Source organism: Gallus gallus, chromosome 3 (assembly GCF_016699485.2).
Source record: "Gallus gallus isolate bGalGal1 chromosome 3, bGalGal1.mat.broiler.GRCg7b, whole genome shotgun sequence".
NCBI lineage: Eukaryota > Metazoa > Chordata > Aves > Galliformes > Phasianidae > Gallus > Gallus gallus.
This window is the reverse complement of record NC_052534.1, coordinates 46,446,701-46,464,981: the sequence shown is the minus strand read 5'-3', so window position 1 is coordinate 46,464,981 and position 18,281 is coordinate 46,446,701. Positions and strand designations below refer to the sequence as shown.

The 18,281-nt window shown below is 39.2% G+C and overlaps 1 protein-coding gene across 6 annotated transcripts in view; it reads right to left on the bottom strand.

The window, feature by feature from the left end:
• Nucleotides 1-18,281, bottom strand: part of GRM1 (glutamate metabotropic receptor 1) — a 181,670-nt gene that overhangs the window by 52,326 nt on the left and 111,063 nt on the right. For all 6 annotated transcript variants that reach the window (XM_004935585.5, XM_015284285.4, XM_015284286.4 and 3 more), the window contains one exon: nucleotides 13,673-13,908. In XM_004935585.5, the coding sequence (XP_004935642.1) occupies nucleotides 13,673-13,908 (236 nt within the window). The remainder of the gene's footprint in view (nucleotides 1-13,672; nucleotides 13,909-18,281) is intronic.

Below are 18,281 nucleotides of genomic sequence, written 5' to 3'. Positions count from 1 at the left end.
GGGTCACACTTTTCAGTATCAGTTCAAATGGTTTGAAAGAAGCATCATTTTGTACAAACAGGCCATCTTTTTAAGTGCTGCCTTCATACATCAAATTGAGACTATACACAAGGCTGCAATAATGCATGGAAAACTATGAACTTCCATTATTATGTGCATTCTAATGAAGAACACTGGAATTAATTCTATCATGAACACAGTAAGAAAAGAGTCACTTAATCTACTTTATGGTCAGAAGAACTTCTGTATCTGGCTGCTATCTTGTAGAAATTCATTCTCAAATAAAATATTGTCATCTTAAGACTCATGGAACTGACCAGGAATCTGGAATGAAATGACAGTGGCTTATTAGTACCTAAGGTCAAAGATCCAAATATAATGAATGGTCATATTCAAGTTTTTAAGCTAGAAATCAGTAAAACTCCACTTGTGGTTCTGAATTTGGGGAATCCATTAAATTGGATGCAGTTTAACCTCAAATCCTACTCTCATTCTCATTAGAACACTAAGTTTGTGCCTTTTAATAACTTTAAATGACATGTTTATTCCAGAAATTTGCAGCAAAGGAGATAAACTGAAGTGATTCCATTGTCTTTCTTAGAGACATATAGTAATTATTGTGAGAGCTTGACAAATAATTATTATGATTAACTTTGTTTTCCTTAAAAGCTGGACTACATACAAATTGCCTGTAAAATGACCACAAAATGTTCTATTATTTATTTGAGATTATTATTTAGCTTCTACAGCAAGTCATTAATTCTCAGATCCTATTTTAATTAGAAATGAATATTTCATCATATAAACAGGAATAATATATGCCTGCAGATTTTTGTTGTTGTTGTTCCCTGATTGAATGGCTTCTACATGTAATCAGCAAAGACACTGATTTCAAATCCAGATATAGCATCTGATATCCATCTTATTTTTTCATTAGCTGACTAAAATTTAATGCCAGCAAAGCTCAATCTTTGTGTTCAAAGGATGTAGGCAATAGCATGATTATTTTAATGGAAGATTCACAAATGGCATGAATGGAAAGGAGGGCTTTTACCCTGTCTGATCCTGAGCAGGCCATATTCCATTCTGGCACTGCAATCCCCCCATCCCAAGTTATTCTTTGACAGCTTTCTCTTTGTTTCAATTCTTTTCCTCTCTTCCCTTGCTTGGAAATATGATAGCAGGGAATTGTAAGAGACTATTCTTTTATATAATTGACTCAAAGTTTGCTGAGGAACAAGTCCAGGCAAGTCCTGGGCAAAGGCAGAGAAATCTTTTGTCTTGAGGACACTGATGGACAGGTCCTGGCTAAGGATTGTGAAATCCTCTAAGGAGCACAGATGGACAAGGCCAGGGGCATCGAGAGAGAGATAAGCTGCTGCTAATGGCCGGGAAGCGGTCTTTTTGTGTGGACTTATCTCAAGGAAAATGGCCATCTCAGGAGGTATGCACAGGACTCTTGCTCAAGCACCCAGGAATGTCACGTAGGCAGCAGAAAATGGAGAATAAAAGAGGGTCCAATAACCACAACGGGGGAAGCTGATCCTTCACCACAACCACGGCAACGGGGGAGGCTTATCTCTCACCACGACAGACTTGAGGGGTTCTCTGCCAACTGATCTCTCACCGCAACGGGGAGACGGATCTCTACGTGGAGACTGATCTCTCACCACGACACGAGCTTCGTGCCTTCCGATCCTTCTCTACGGACCGTTTGCCGACGGACTTCCCTGGGCCTGCTACCTGAGACCTGCTGCTTCCTCCCTGACCTGCATCCTCTCGCTGCCCAAGACCGGCCTCGCTGCTCCTGCCCTTCGGCCTCGGACCGTCGGAACATCGTGCAACGGGACTGCTGCCGGATCCTGGTGGTGACTATCCCCGCTTTACGCAATTCTTGCCTCTTTCTATCTTTTCTATCGCTCGCCTTCCCTTCCCCATCACCCCAATCCTTAATAGCGTCCGTCCTCCCCTTTCCCCATCTCCCTTATTAACATTTGTAATAAACTGGTCGGACCAACATTTGAACCGTTGCTTCTTAATCTCACGCCGGGCATACATATTTCAAAGAACCTCCTCTCCCTCCTATAAATTGGAGCGAGACAGGAATTCAATTTGTTACTCCTACTGCATATTCCGTATCTGCTTCTATCATTCTCACCCCATTCACAAACTCTCCCTAAGCCCCTTTTTGAGATTCTGCAGTGTTCTACAAATGCCCTCAGAGTGCCCTTAAAGCCTCAGGCACCATTTAAATACGATTGGTTATTATTGCAGTGATGTAGTTTTTCTTGCTTTCTTTACAAATCGATTAAGCTAACTTCTTCCCCCAGTGCCACCCTGGATACTGATCCAGTCTCTCTAAAGGCAGGATTTCACAGAGAACATTTTCTATACGACGTGTGAAGAAACAATTAAAAATAAAAGAAAATTCAACCTTCAGTTTTCCCCTTTCCCTCAGGTAACTATGCAACCTTGCTGCCTTACTTGCACACTTCATTAAAGACATATTTAGAACTACTATTCTTAACATATCTGTTATTTGGAACAAGTCTAGCAGATAATGAGTTGCTGCTACTCTTACAAGAGGCAGGAATGAGCACACTTAAAATCAAACTCACTTAAAAATTTAAAGAAATATTTGCAGGTTTCGATGTTCTTTAGCTAGCTTCAGTCATGACTTTCACCATTAATAAATGAAATTTTTGAGTCAGATACCCTCACAGATATTCAGTTATAACACAGAATGATGGAGAAAATAAAAAGCACAGGAAATAGGACTGATTAAATTTCAAGTGTCATTCTATTCGCATGAAGCCTCAGACTTTATCTGAAAGAGACAGAACTCAGTAATTGTTCTGCAGCTTTCAAAGCATTACCCATCTTGGATATTTATATTAGGAACCTGAACACATATTCAGGCCCTTAATTAATTGACTTGATTAATACCTGAACTTCTCTGGTTGCTACTGACTTCCATGGGAATTATGGGAGATCAGTATCCTTAAAAATCAGGATAATTTATCTAGGTCTCAGAGCATGCACTTCAGGAGCCTAATTTTGAGCTTCTTTGTTAGAAAATGCTAGTTTTGAGTTGGAAAATAGGCAACCTTCATATAAAGCATAGACAGCATTACCATAGAATTGGGAACTTAGGAAGAACGCAGTCACATTAGATGTTAAACATTCAACACCAATACAACACCTAACACTAAATTCCTTACATCATGGTGGAAAGTATGATGAAAATTATAAAGTACAGTTTATTCATTAATCTATTTTCTCTGGAGATCTGTGCTCCTATTTGTCATAACAAAAGAAATTGCACAAACTCATATCAGACCATTGACTGAGACCTGGAAATACCTAAGTGCTATTTCCCAGTTGTCAGTATACAAACATGAGATCCTGAAGACTTCAAAGGTGTGAGTCAATAACTCATGTTAACACTGGACAAAGCCCTTCCTACATGGTTAGTAACTTTCTGTGGCTGGCAGGCACAGATGAGCTGCCCTACATTTTCTTGACATAAATTCCAGTGGTTCTGTATGAGTTTGAAGAACAGTCAGGAGAAATAGCTAACATTTATCAGCTTTAAAACAATACTGATGTAAGATGGACTTCACAATTCTTGCATGACCACATATCCCCCGTCAGACAATACTACCATTTTATTTTATTTTTTTTTATTGTTGTGAAAGTGAAATCCTTCCTCTCTGTTTTTAATGTTAAGGTGGCATTAAGAACACCATCATTAAATTAATATAAACACAAGTGTCTCACTTCTGCAGAAATATAGCTCCCTCCACATTTCTCTTCCTGAGTCTACTGTTGCTTTTTTTCTCCCCTCTCAAAAAATCTCCTGATTGAAGGGCTGCTTTCCTGGGGCCACAAGGATTGCATGCTGATGGGTGGACTTCACGTGTAGGAGGTGAATCACTGCTGCCATACAGACAAGACTGCAGCCACTCAGTCCTCTCAGAAATTCCTCTTGCTTCCTGGGATCAAAGGCAGCTGCTGCAGCTGCTCTGGCACTAAGGAGTGAAGTAGTCTCAGCCACCCTGTCTAGCATTCAGCTGGACCATATTATCACTAAGTTAGCAGAGCATACTCACAGTTTCCCTTGTTAAATTAAGGGTAGGTTTTAAAGGGTAGAGGATCCTTATATGCCCTTGTAACCTTTCAATATGCAAGACATTATTCATGCATGCACAGATCACAAAGATTTTCTTTGTTTATCCCTTTACATGACACCTGGACATATACCCAGAGCTGTATCCAAGTTGTATTGTATTGTAGGAAAGACTCAGTTTAAATCAAGGCCTAGATTAGAAGCTCTGAGTGACATCTGCACAAGGTTAATGCATTGCTGTTAGTGGTAGTGAGATAGAGCTAAGCAAATCAGAAGACAAAATTAGTGAGCCTAATCTTTAATCACATACTTAAGAGAAAACAAAACAGAAGCTCATCTTTCAGATGCGAAAGAATTTCAGAAGCATTCGCTTTAGCACATCTCCTGTTTTCCTCAGCATAGCCAAGTAAGACAATGCAGAAAAAAAGGGCTATTCAGCTCAGCTAAATCCAAATGAGTAAAGCACTTGAGAGTTCACAAGAAAACTGGTCCTTGTGGTGTGAACGTTAAGACAAAGTCTGGAAAAACAGACAGAGCAAACTGGCCTTTGTAGAGAATAGATGGTACACTGCAGAGCATGGTGCATACAGTGCTACTGTTTTGAAGAAAAAAGGCCTGAGTTTCCGCCTCCATAAAGCTAAGATGAATCCAGAGCTACAGTTAAAATTTAGACTTTCAAGTTCCTCCAAAGCTGGTTTCTGTTGTACAAATCAGAAAAATTTGAGCCGAAGGAAACCTCTAGAAATCACCTTGCTTCACTTCTCGCTGTGATGCAGTGGCTCTCTCTGGCTCACCCAGCAGCCCTGCCTAGCTCAAGAAGCTGTTTTCATTAATTTTCTCAAGTTCCCTCCACACTGGCAGATTTCAGCACTTTCCTGGTCCTCCCAGAGTGAGTGAAAAAGTAGCACTTTGTTCCGGCAACCTAACTCTTTGAAGCATGTGTTTTCCATCAGATTATTCCCTTTATAGATATTAACAGAGTTAATTCTAGGTAGGAAGGTCTGTGATTTCTATGGTTCAAGTTTTAATACTCAGGCTTATAATTTATTGTTCTTTACACCACCGTGTGTCCAAGATCTATTGAGAGGACTCTGTTCATTTTAAGAACGCTGTTGCCTATTTTGCAGCAAATATGCTTGCACATGAAGGGTATCACTGCACAGCAGCTAGATGTGTGAATGTGCAGGTGCGCACCTACACGTTAGAAATACCGCTATATTTCTTTGCACGTACATCTATGGAGTAATTATGCCAGTAATGAAAAGCTATAAAACTGCTAGCTGATTTAAACAGCTTTCTACCTCCATGTAAATGAGAAAAGGAAAGATGAAATCTAACAAAACACCGGGAGGGTGCGTGGAAAGCAGTTGGCCTTGTTTCCCGATCATTTATCAGTGTTATTTCACCCCATTTATTTACAGATTTGATTAAATGCTTATATCTAGGCTAATTAGTCTGATAGCTGACCTGCACATGCTCACACACAAATGATTTCTAAGACCAAATTAATTAATTTTAATTATGTGCTTTTTTCCTCCCCACACTACTGACACAAGTTCAAAGCGCCTGCGACATTCTGAGCAGACTGGACTGCCCTGTTGCTCCCCAGGCACAGCAGACAGGAGCATGGAAGAGGCATGAGGGACCATGATTCATGTCTTGCTCCTTTGCAGCTCTATTGGTTTACTCATGAAATGGAGAAGGCTAAATATCACAAGCCCACCTGAGGATTTTTCTAAACCCAGTTGAGTCTGGCTGTTACAATCCACAGCAGAAAATGTAGGTGTAAATATTAGATTCAGAGAACTTTTGTTACATCCCACTGTAAAATGAATATATTTTCTAGACTGTCTTCTGTGCTGTTTTCAACAGCACGTGTAGAACAATTTTTATGGATTCCAAAAGAAGAAAAACAGATTTTGTGACCGTATTTTGATTGACAAACTGTTTAAAAAGTATTTTTAAGAAGATAATATATTGGATCAATGTAGCTACTTTCTTCCAAACACAGAAATAAGAAGCTAGGAACAAAAACCAGACAGTAGGTAATGTCTTCTCTTAATGATGCCTATGATATATCACAGAAAAGCACATTATTAATAGCCCTCTTCATTAATCCTTATAAGTTGTCTCTAACTTTGTCTGGGAAATAAAATGAGGCTACAGCTCTCCTGTCTTATCTGCTATAAGAAAGCCTTGGCTAAATAGTGTAGAAACCGAAGTTCTTTCAGACAAGTCGACCCAAACACATTTTATTCCAGGTGCCTGAAAAACTGAGGTCAGTTTTGATCCTGCTGCAGGATGAAGCTTAGGATGTCCTGTCTCATATTGAGGGCATAAAAAGTGACATAGGACTCAGCTTGTTTTCTACTCCAGAACCTAAGTATTTAATTGGAACCAAAAATAGGGGCTAAGGAAGGTGAGTCACAGAAGACATAAGGACACATACTGAGAAGTTCATGCTACATCAATATTTTGATTTCTTCCATTAATGAATGTGTTTAATATATACTGCATCAAGTAACTTACAAGCAGTGACTATCATGAAAGAGTATGTGCTTAGACTCTTCATAAGAAATTTTCTTTCATAATTTTCTTAAATTTTCTTATAATTAAGTTTTATGTATTGTACTACAATTAACTCCCACTGCAGATGCTTCTGCTAATGCAAAGTCTCATGGCACAGGTGTTCTGTGAAGCAGCTTTGCAGGTATCAAGATTGGAGCGATGCTCTCAGAGAAGTATCTATTGACTCCGTTGACACAGCAGAACAAGCACTAATAAAGTCTGCTGGATTTGATTTGTCCAACACACAACATAATCTTAAACGTTCTGAAAACCACTCAGATCAGCTCCCATTAGAAATGTGTTCATTCTTTAAACAAAAGATAGAAACAATCAAGTACGTGGCCAAAGTGCTCTGTCCTCTGATATGAGTAAATCATATTTCATATAAATTGGTCAGAATTAAAACATGTCTTAAGAAAAGAGAACATGATTAAGAAAAGTTCTGAACTGCATTACTGGTGGACAAGGGTGTACACTGAAAGAGGAATTATGTTAGTACAAAGCTGTCTAAGGATGGGAATAGGTCAGCCATCAATTTTCTATTTTCCCATCTGATGTAATAAGTGCAGTCAAGGAGAACATCAGAGAAAAACAAACCCTATAACAAGCTTGAGTAGAGGCTCTGTAGACCTTCTAAAAAGACATTATTATCCTACATCAGAAAAAAACCCCACTCACCTCACTAAAACTATACTCAATCTGTTTATGTCTGAATGAGAGAAAACTAGGTCCTTTTTAATGAGTGGGTGATAACAGTGGCAAACAAAGATGCTGTTGAGAGACATTTTAACTGATCTGGCTATCTTGTTGATTTAGTAGTTTGGGTATAGAGTTCCACACACATAACTATGCTGCTCTCAGACTTGAGCTAGTATTTTCATAAATGTACTGCTCTGTGTGTTCTTGCACTTGTCTTTGATTTCTAAAGCATCCCTGCACTGTGCTCGACATCTCTTTTAGACCAGGTCTATACAAAGCCATGTGAACACCACAAGGTCATCACAGTGACAAAGTAAACTACAATTTTTTCATATGTAATTTTTGTCTCAAGAACTATGAGTCACCATTATTCATACTAAAGCATAAACACCTTTTCTGGAATATTCAGTCCTCCTTATAAACTATTTTCTGCTATCATTAGTGTGTTCTGCTTCTGACTGGGCATGATATGAGATGAGAACTGCTTAGGTATGATGTAGTCTTATGTCCTCTTTCTAAAGAAGAGCCTGATGATGCAGAAAGACGGAAAAAGACACAACTTCTCAGTACCAAAGTTGATGGGAGAATGTAGTGGCCATTCCTTGGCAGGAATGAAGGCCAGCAGCATCCTGAGCTGTACTGACAGCACTACAGACAGTTTCCTGTCAGACATGATCACCACACCACAACTATCATCACTGTCACCCTAGACTTTGCACTCACTAGGCTGCATTCAGAATACTGTATACAGTTTGAGGACTTCTTAGTACAGAAAGACACTGATAATATGGAGCTAATTCAGCAGAGGTCCATCAAGATGGGTGCAATCCCTGTTCTGTGAGTATAGACTGAAGGACCTGAGCTTGTTCAGCCTGGAGAAGAGATGGCTGAAGGAAAACCCAACGACAGCCCTCTCATATCTCCCGGGAGATTATTAAGAAGGACAGGATCTTCATGGTAGAGTATAGTGGGAGTATGAGAAAATGGACATACCTTGAAATAAGAGAGTTTGAGATTGAATATAAGGCCAAACTTTTTCACATCCTCACTGTGGAAAAGGTTGCCCAGAGGGCTTTGCTGCCTCCACCCTTGGACATTTTCAAGTCCTCAGTGAATAAAATCCTGAAACCCTCAAAGCTAAACTTATATCTGATCCTTCTTTGAGCAGGAATTTGGACTACAGCCTTCTTAAGCTACCTTGAAGCCTGAGGGATTACGTAATTCTGTGACTTGGGCTGCACTCAGTCTGATTGTTTGTCTTTTCCTTGTACCCAGACAGGAATTAGCAGATAAAGTAATCCTTATGGTACGACCAAGGTATGAGTAAGCATCCGAGGGAACTTGGCCTACAATCTCCTTTGGAACAACAAAAAAAACCCCTACATTTCTTGTTCTTGTCCACCACAAATAGGCTCACTGATAAATAATCCTTCTACTCAAAAATCAATTAAATCAATGAATGAATCATTGAATTAACCACTTTGTTCCACTTCACTCTGTTGAAAAATGTCTGTGCCGATTACTTGTCAATATATTCTGTTTTCCCAGTAGATGAACTGCTGTGAACACAATCTGATGTTTGAATAAGTTCCATAACAAATTTCATAACTCTCTTGTGGTGCAGAGGAGTATTCATCCTATCCAGTTCACATAAACTGCAGCCATTGCATTATCTGCCAAGAGGTGAGTAGGCAGTGAATGTAAGTGAGTAAATGAGCAGTGAAACCTCCATAGAAGTGTTTGAATTGCACTGAGTTCTACATCATTTCCATGTACGTGAGAATTGCATTTAATTCATGCTTATGTGAGCTTGTCAGGTCCAACAGAGAAACAACTGTAACTGTAATTTTGTGAGGAGAAAATGACTTCTATTCAGGCTATTTCTATCAGCTCAGAGAGGAGTAAACCACCTCAAGAGCTGTTGGAAAAGTGCTTGTCAATTGACAGTATGGTCTATCACCATATCTTGCCGTCAGCATACCGTCTCCTAGATGTGGAAATGGCTGATTTCTCTGATGAACAGACACAAGCAGTGACTGCTGCTTGGAGCAGTGCCAGAAGTTGTGTGCCAAGGGAACACAGCATCAGGATCATTCTGAGGTAGGTGGTTTCTTAACATCTGAAATTCAGAAGCAGCTTTTTTTCTGGTAGTGTTAAAACAGACTACACTGTTCTGATTTGTCATCCGAAGGCCATGAAGAACATTGTGAAGTTCTGAAGCTCCCCATGAGTCAGTGGTCCATACAGAGATGCAGGACATGCTGGGTTTCCTGAAGAATGTAGTTACTACACAAAATACTGAAAACTCAGTAGCAGAATGAGCATTTTAAGAAGAATAATTCTGTACTGGAAGTGATATTTGCCTTCTAGAAATCAAGTAAAGAGAAAATAATATATATATATACAAAAATCTCTTTTCTATGCACAAGAAAAAGTCTAGACTTGAATCTTATGGTGTTGGGAAGAGTATATACTCTACATCCATGAAAAAGAGAGAGACAGGGAGGCAGTCACTTATGAGGCTCATTTGGCTGCAACATTACCAAAGAATGAATCAGAAATAGATCCCACTCATTTGGCTGCTACCCAAATAGGAAAAGTAGGGTGTTTAATTTTGCAAGAAATAAATGAATGTTCCCAAAAGAGCAGGTTTTCTTCCCAAGAATTTGTGCTACTATTATATAGTACTAGTTCATCCAGATAAACTATCTTGCAAACGTGGTCAGTCTTAAGGTAGATCTCACAGACTGCTTTGTAGACTGGGATGCACTTGGATTTGCTTTCTGCTGGTAGTTCCTTTTTCCCCCTTAAAAAATACACAGAGTTCAGTGTAACATGAGAATTCCTGAAGGATGACATCAATCTTCTCAGGATCTGAGTGAATTTATACAATAATTTCTGTCATCGGGGAAGGGGAATTTCTAAAAACTGGCTTCTCCCTTGTTTTCTAGAGTCTGCAATCCCAATCTAGTGCTGACTCAACAGTGTCTTAGAAATTGCAAATGCAGCAGCTGTAATTGCTTGAAGAAAAGTCCTTGCCTGTCCGTGAATGCTGAAAATTGAACTTCACATTCCAGTGCCAATTCTGAATGAATTACTCAATAAAATAATTAGTTTGTATGTGAGAAAATTATACTGGGCAAGAAGTAATTGAAGATACTCAAATACAAACTTTATAATTAATCTTCTTTTCAAACTGGATACGACCAAGAATTCTGAATCTTTCTGAACAAGGTACCTGGAGAAATACATTGTCTTCTCTTGCTTGTGGTTTTACTCAGGGATCCCACTGATGGGTAAATACAAGGAATCTATGCTCCCCTAGACAACACAAGTATCTTTTGCCCTTGGTATTCTTCCTCATTAGAAAGCTTCCTGAGATGACGTCTCTCCAGAGACTGAAGAGGAATCTGAGCATACTGCTACCTTTGAATCAATTTCTGTTTATACAAAAGTGCAGGTGTGCTGTGTTTTCAGTAATGACTACCAGTGCACTTTTGCAATACAGAACAGATCAGGACCAAGACTTCATCACAATGAATGCTAATAATGCGCAAGGAGTCCTGAGAGCACAGGGGACTCAGCGTTTCCCATAATGCAGGATCTTGTGTGCCTTGTTACAGGAATACTGAAGGCATACTGTGAGGTAAGAATGAAAGCTCTCAGCTACAATAGAGCTGAGAAGCTTAATACCAGTGTTCAATATTGATACTGAACAATGGAGTAGTAACAGCAAGATTTTAATTTGTGGTATAACAAAGTCAGAATGTAGACTATCGGTGCTTTTAGTGGATTTCAAATATTGCTATTTATTGAGCTGTATGGCCCCTCCTTTTCAAATCTGTGCACTCAGCCTTCTTTGTGAAGGATGTGAGAGGCAATTCAGACTTTTCTTCCCAAATGCTTGTAAAGTCTGTTTCCAAATCTGTGAGGTAAAAAAATGCATTTTCTTAACCATATAGACCTCCTTGGAGAGGAAGGCTCCATTAGCAAGCTTTGGAGCTGTTAGTATTTTAAGTGGCATTCTTAACCCTGCAGAAAATTCAGATAAAGATGCACACATGGAAAGCTGTGGTGAAGCATGTGTAAGTGTGTGAAGTCATCAATCAGCTCTCAATAAGACAGTGCACTGCCCCCACACTCTCTGGGGACGCACACGTCTAATGATTCTACAGATATGCCATTATTTGGAATAGATACCTGGTGGCATTTTTCTTTTGTGATTTGAGACATTTATGAACTTCTCAGTTCTGCATGATGATCCTCAGAGTTCATCCTCAAGTTTAAGAGATGACTGCTTTTGAGAAAAGCCCAAAAAGTACTACATATTTTGAAGCTCCATGCAAAAATTTAGAGGTTCATGGAGGAGGGAAAGATGTTAGAGTGACTGAATTATGACAACTAACTGTCAGAGTGTACTGATGTTTCAGTATTTCAATATTATCAGAACATCTCTGATACCTGTTGCTTGAGGAGCACAAGACACCACAGCAGGTTTTTACCTGTACCACAGCAGAGGATGGAGAAGGTGCTGTGGAGTTACCAATGTTCAGTGCCTTCAGCCCTGAGATGTCCTAAGAAGTTTGGTGGTGTTTTTTAGTTTTCCATGAAGCAGCCCATTATTTTTTCCTCTGAATTTCTTTTGTGGATTTTTCTCTCAAGTACAAATCTGTAGTCCACAGCAGCATGTATATGACAACTCATCTACACACTGTGAAGAAGTAACCTATTGAGTCCAGTTTGAAGTCACTATATGATATTTGCCTTTGATGTGGTAGACAAAGAATGAACATGCTGCTCCTATCTACAGTTTAGTTTTATAACGAAGTGAAGACTGGGTAACATACTACCCATGCTTACAGCTGCTGAGATTCAGCAGAAATCAGATATTTTTTATCAACTAACAGCCTGAAACTTTTTCCACAACCAAAGCAAAATGACTTTAATTCTAAGTTTCTTAAGAAAAAAACCATGCATTTGCTTCGTGTCCATCATTCATTCTCCTCTTAGTAATTTCTGCTCTTGATCGCCTATGTTAACTCCTTTCTCTGAAGTGTAGCAGTCTTGAAAGAAATATATATATATATATACACACAATAAATGAACATTTTCATAGAATTCAAAGTTAATAATTCCTCTGAGTAAAAAAAATACCAGTATAAACTCAATTACTTAGCCAGTATGTCTTCCTACTAGCTCCCAAGAGCTCAGATGGGCGCAGCCAGTCTGCCAGTCAGCACATAGTGCCAGTTTTGAGTTAGTCACAGAATTTGTTGATGTGACTCATCTATTAATAAGAGAACTAAAGGGAAACTTAAAGGTAACATGGGAGGTTGGAAGGTGTTGTTTAGAAGTGTTGTCAGTGGAAGAGGGAAGGACTATAAATACTGTGAGAAGTTATCCCAGGGTGCATGAAATGAGATTACTGCAATTGGATAAAGGGGTAAGAGACAAAGAATAGGACAAAAGTCCATGGGAAACCAGATCTCATAATTATTGTTTATCACAGGGTAACTTTCTTACTATTAAAATGTTTCATTTCCAGTAAAAAAGTATATTTTCCACCAACTGCAATTAAATACTTCTAAAATTACTGAATAAGTATTTTATTGAAAAGTGATCTAAATTTATCAGTACATTTAATCTTACTAAAAAATAGTTACTTTTCTCAGGTTCTGACATGGAAGAAAAACTGTTTATGAGCAGAAACACTTCTCCTACTATGAAGTAAGTATTGCTTCTATTTGTAGGACACTGATGTTTAAACAAGTGCTATGTAGTGGGGAAAAAAAAGTATGTGTTTTAATGGGTGAAGAAAAGAAAGTGTGAAACAGATGATTTCCCAGTTTGAGGACACAGTGATTTTCCTTAGATTTTTTTTTTTTTCCTGCAGTATTTTCTCTGAATTTCCTGATTATCCTGCTGGTTAGAAAACATGATTTTTGGAAAAAAGTTTCAATTTGTTTCAGTTTTTCTTAAAATTTAACTGCTATTTATTTTATCCCATTCATAGCCATGTAGCCATATTACAAATTTGGGCATTCATCTCAGCCTCAGTATAAAACCTCAAAGTGGAATGAGATGCCTTATGACAGAGGAGCAGAACTACACTGAGAGGAATCTGTGCTAGACATTTTCCTCCCAGAGTTCCAATTTATATATCTACAATTTGGTTCTCACTTTTCTTCATGATTAATAAATTATAAGCAAACAAATAAAGCAATATTTTTTTTTTCCATAACACACACCAAAATAGAAAAAGAGCAGATATGTTACCGGTGCAGTTCTTCTGGAAGTTAGGATTCTCTAGTGGGTGTCCAGGGATGCGACACTGAAATCTATGCTGCCAGAACTCAGGAAACCAAGGATTGCGGGTATTGGTGTCCAGACGCAGCTTCAGATAGTAGTCATCAAATGACAAGACCTCTGGAGATTGCAGTTTGATAGTGATGCCTCCATTTGCTTCCTGTTCATAACCTTCAATGACTTCATCTCTGTCTGCCCAACCGTCACTGAAAAGCAGCAAAAATACCTTATTAACCAGAGACAGAAAACTTGTTTTGAAAAAGCAGCTGGCCAAAGGCAGACCAGAATCCTCAGAAGCAAGTAATTAGAGGAAAATCTAAAGGCATATCTAAATTCAGGCAGACAGGGAAAGAAGAAAGCACAGTAATAGAGACTTGTAATGAGCGATCTGACTGATTTCATGCCGAGCCCTCATTAACTCATCTGGAACGAAGAGGATTTATCTTTGTCCACTTGGAAAGAGTTTTTGGGTGTACTTTCTGGAGTGATGTCTCCATGACTGAATCTCTTTGCCTTTTTCAGGCTATCCTGTGATGGTGGAAACTGAAAGAATTCATATCAATTGAAAGGAAAGTATCCCAGGATCCTGGGATTTCTTCTCAGCATGTGTGGATTGCATAGCTAGTAGAAGAATTTACATCAAACACCAAGTGAGAAGTGCATTGTGTTGTAAGAGAGTAGACTATACTATTTATCAAGAATATTTAATAAAGTTGAACAAATTCAAAAGAAAACCACATACTACTCTCATACTGTATGGGATCTACGATAACATTTTTTCTCATAAATTTATTTTAAAACAATGGCTTTTTATTTTACTTCTCTGTTTATTCACTTAGGAGACATACTTCAAAACCTGAGGTTAAAACTCTTTCTTGAAAACATTATTTCATGGAAAGTCTATTTTAACAGGTTTGAACAAAGTCAATTTTGCTCAGTATCTGAGTTTTAGTTTAGTTTTTTTAACTAGACATCTGTTGATTTTTTTGTCATTCTCCAGTTCTTATTAGGGTCTCCTAAGAACAGTGATATTTTGGTCTAACTTAGGTGCAAATTTAAGTCAGTCACTGCTTGATTCTAATGCATTGGTCATCTCATGAGAGAAAGAGATTATTCTGGCACCTCAGATCTAGCTGCATCCATTCAGAATCAAGTTGAAGTACTGCTGCTGTGACAAGCAGACAGATGAAGCACTTTCAGAACAAAAAATGTGATTGAGCATTAAAAAAAGCTCCTGTTTCACCCAAAAGTGACTTCATCCTGACCTCTCTTTAGGAGACTTTCACAAAACCTTGAGAAGAGCATTACTGTGCAGAACAAAGCTAAAGGCATTTATAAAATACTTGGCATAGATGTGACTGGGACTCCAAAGTACAAAACATGCAAGATGGGAAGCAGCAAGCTCTATCACAGTCCTAGACAGAGGTAAAGTGACTATGCATTGGGCACCTGCGAGTCCGGTTCCCAGCCACCAGACTGAACAGTTACATGGTTTCACTGGCATTTACATTGACTGTTGCATCTGGGCTGCAAGTATTTGGATAAGAAAGTCTTGGTCTCCATGGAAAAACAGTAATGCCCAATACTGAGTGCTTTTCATACAAGGACACAGGATCCAAACCTCTATTTACAGGAAGTCATTTCAGACAGGAACATATGGCAGCAGACTAACTGAGCAACCAATGGCCTGGGAAGTCACAAAAATGCACTGAAAACCTCTCTTATGAGGACAGGCTGATAGAGCTGGGCCCTTCAGCCTGGAGAACAGAAGGCTGCAAGGTGACCTGATAGCAGCCTCTCAGTATCTAGAGGAGAGCTACAAGAAAGAAGGGGAGAGACTCTTTATCAGGGTCTGTGGCAACAGAACAAGGGGAAATGGCTTCAAGCTCATCTAACTTAGATTAGATATAAGGAAAAAAAATCTTTTACAGTGAGGGTGGTGAGGCACTGGAACAGGTTAACTCAGTGGTGTTGTCAATGCCCTGCCCTGGAGACTTTCAAGGTGAGAATGCATAAGGTTCTAGGCAATTTGATCTACCTGTGGCATCCCTGTTCATTGCAGGGGAGTTGGACTAGATGGGCTTCAGAGGTCTCTTTCAACTCTAAGGTTTCTATGACTCAAAGACAGCATTACACAGCTGGTTTGAGCCAGGGTTTCATCTTGTTTCCCCTTTGCCAAAGCTTTGCAGCAGAAGTAGCTGAACTATTTGAACCACTGCCAAAAATCTTCATATAGCCAAGCAGTATAAGATACACTCACAGTATGCATGTTGTATTCCATACGTGGTATGAGAGAGAAGTGCTGAAGGTGCAGGGAGTAGCTCATGAAAAGGAGGAAACAACTGTTTGAGTCTCTTCATAAAATGGCGGTGGACGTGAGATTGAACCCCAAAGAGACTCTACACCAGGTCTTCAGTGTCCTGTTCTGCCCAGCTCCTGTCTTTGTACCAGCACAGCCCTAGGGATAACAACGTGGTATGATTCTGGCCTGACAGCTGCCTTTGATTTGCTATAGAACTGCACAGAGACAGAAGGCTAAATTCTGTCCATCCGTGCTCCCTGCCCCACTCAGCTGTCTTGAGTTTTTGAGTGGGAAAGAAACCACAGCTCATCTACTCCTCACTTACACTTAGCGCAAGTGATAAAACATACAGAGCACTCCTACTGCCTCAGAGCAGAACACAGTCCAGGCAGCCCTAGAAAGGTAAAACCAGGAGAGAAAACTTGCAGGATTTCACATAATGCAAGCTAGCACCTAGCACCAAAGAGAACAAAAAGACACAGTATTTACTTCTTTTTATGTGGGGGAAAAACAAGTAAGAGGTCGTTGTCACAGTGTAAGTAATTGAGTCCTAATTGCATGATTACTTCATTATTTGTCACAATGTTTATGGTTTGCAAACTGTAGACTCAAGGAGAAATATTATGGAGTCAAAAAGATTAAGTAAACCCAGCCATTTTTTACAAGGCTTTCTAGAAACGAGGTAGTTTCTCTAGTGCTTGGATTCCTACCAGCCAAACACTGCAAGTGATTTATTCTCACTCCTTGGCAAGTTTACCTTGGAAAACTGCCACATTCACTCTGGAAGGCAAAGAAGAGCAACTCTACAAAGACAAAAAAAAAAAAGTGTATTTCAAGTTCTTTGAGTGCAGCTGATGGAAAGGTTCTCGTAAATCGGAATACAGATCATCACATAATGTTTCTTTGGTCTCCCCCAAGAGACCTCTTCCTAGCCCCAAATGTTTTTGTTCTTTCTCAGACTTCCTCAAATTATTAAGTCAATCTCATAAGCTTAATTCCCAACCAAATGTGAAGAAAAGTTTCTGAAATCAGAAAAAAGTTCATGTGTTGAACATCATAACGAAGCTCTGCTCTACTTTCAGAGATGTCAAGGAAGCAAAAAGTAGCCCTCTGGTCTCCAAGGAGACCCCTGCCATTCTGGCAGCCTCAGGCTAGCAATGCTGAGAGGTGCCTTAGGGCCATGCAGCCACATCAGCACCTTTGGGAGGAGGGTTATCAGAGACCTAAGATCTTTTTACAATATCTAATTAAATTCCTTTCTACTGTGAGAAAAGGAATTAAAAATTAATTAAGAAATAGTCTGGAAACTGTGCATTTATAGTGCTACATAAATAAATGGACAGTATTGTGGATGGCAATATGATAAAAAGACTTTTCTAAAGCTGAGCAACACCGTGATTCTGAAGCCCAGAGTGTGCATGTCAATGTCAAGAACATAAGACCAATAGCTGATTGAATGGAAAAATGAAATTTCATTTAAAAAAAATCAAAACACTGCATTCCATTCCTTTGTTGTCAGAATCTAGTACTTTCCACCCACTTTCCTTTTTCATTTGATGAGTACAGAATAGCACTGCATGTTACTGGTACATCTCTTCCATGTGCCTTTACTGAAGATTTCAGGAGGTGGCCCAATATCCATCACCCAAACTGCCTTCCCTGCTGACTGTGGGTATTGTGACACTGTCTAGCCTTCAAACCTGTTGGGTGTCTTGTGAGATAGCTGATCAGAAGCTCTGAAAGGGGGTTTAAAGCGTGAAGACAAACACTGAGGGAGGGAAAAGCATGTGAGTGTCAAACCAGAAACCACTCTGTTCACTGTTAGGAGTGAAAGAACCAACTGCTTTTGTTACAGTTTTATGGAGTTTATTGCAAATGAAATGGCTACTGATATTCTGTAAGCTACTCTCAGTTTAAATGCCAATTAGTGGCATTCATAACACCAAATCCAAATTTCAGCATTCAGTAACAAAATCAGGCAGAAAGGGAAAAAACCCGGAGTTACTCGGTCTAGCTTCAGAAGTCCTATTTCCATTACCTCCAACTGAGTCTGAAGAAACAAAGCTAGATTCTTCTTAACCAATTTATGATTTTGTTACTATATTAGAATGGACATCTCTGAATTATGGTTTAAGCACCGTCTCTCTCTGTTTTCTGAACAGCAGTCACAGATATTCGCGTGACTGAAACACCAGGAGAAATGTAATGGATTCCCAGTTTCTTCTCCTCTTCCAAACATGAACACTGTCAGCTGCTTTTCACAAGTGCTGATGAGAT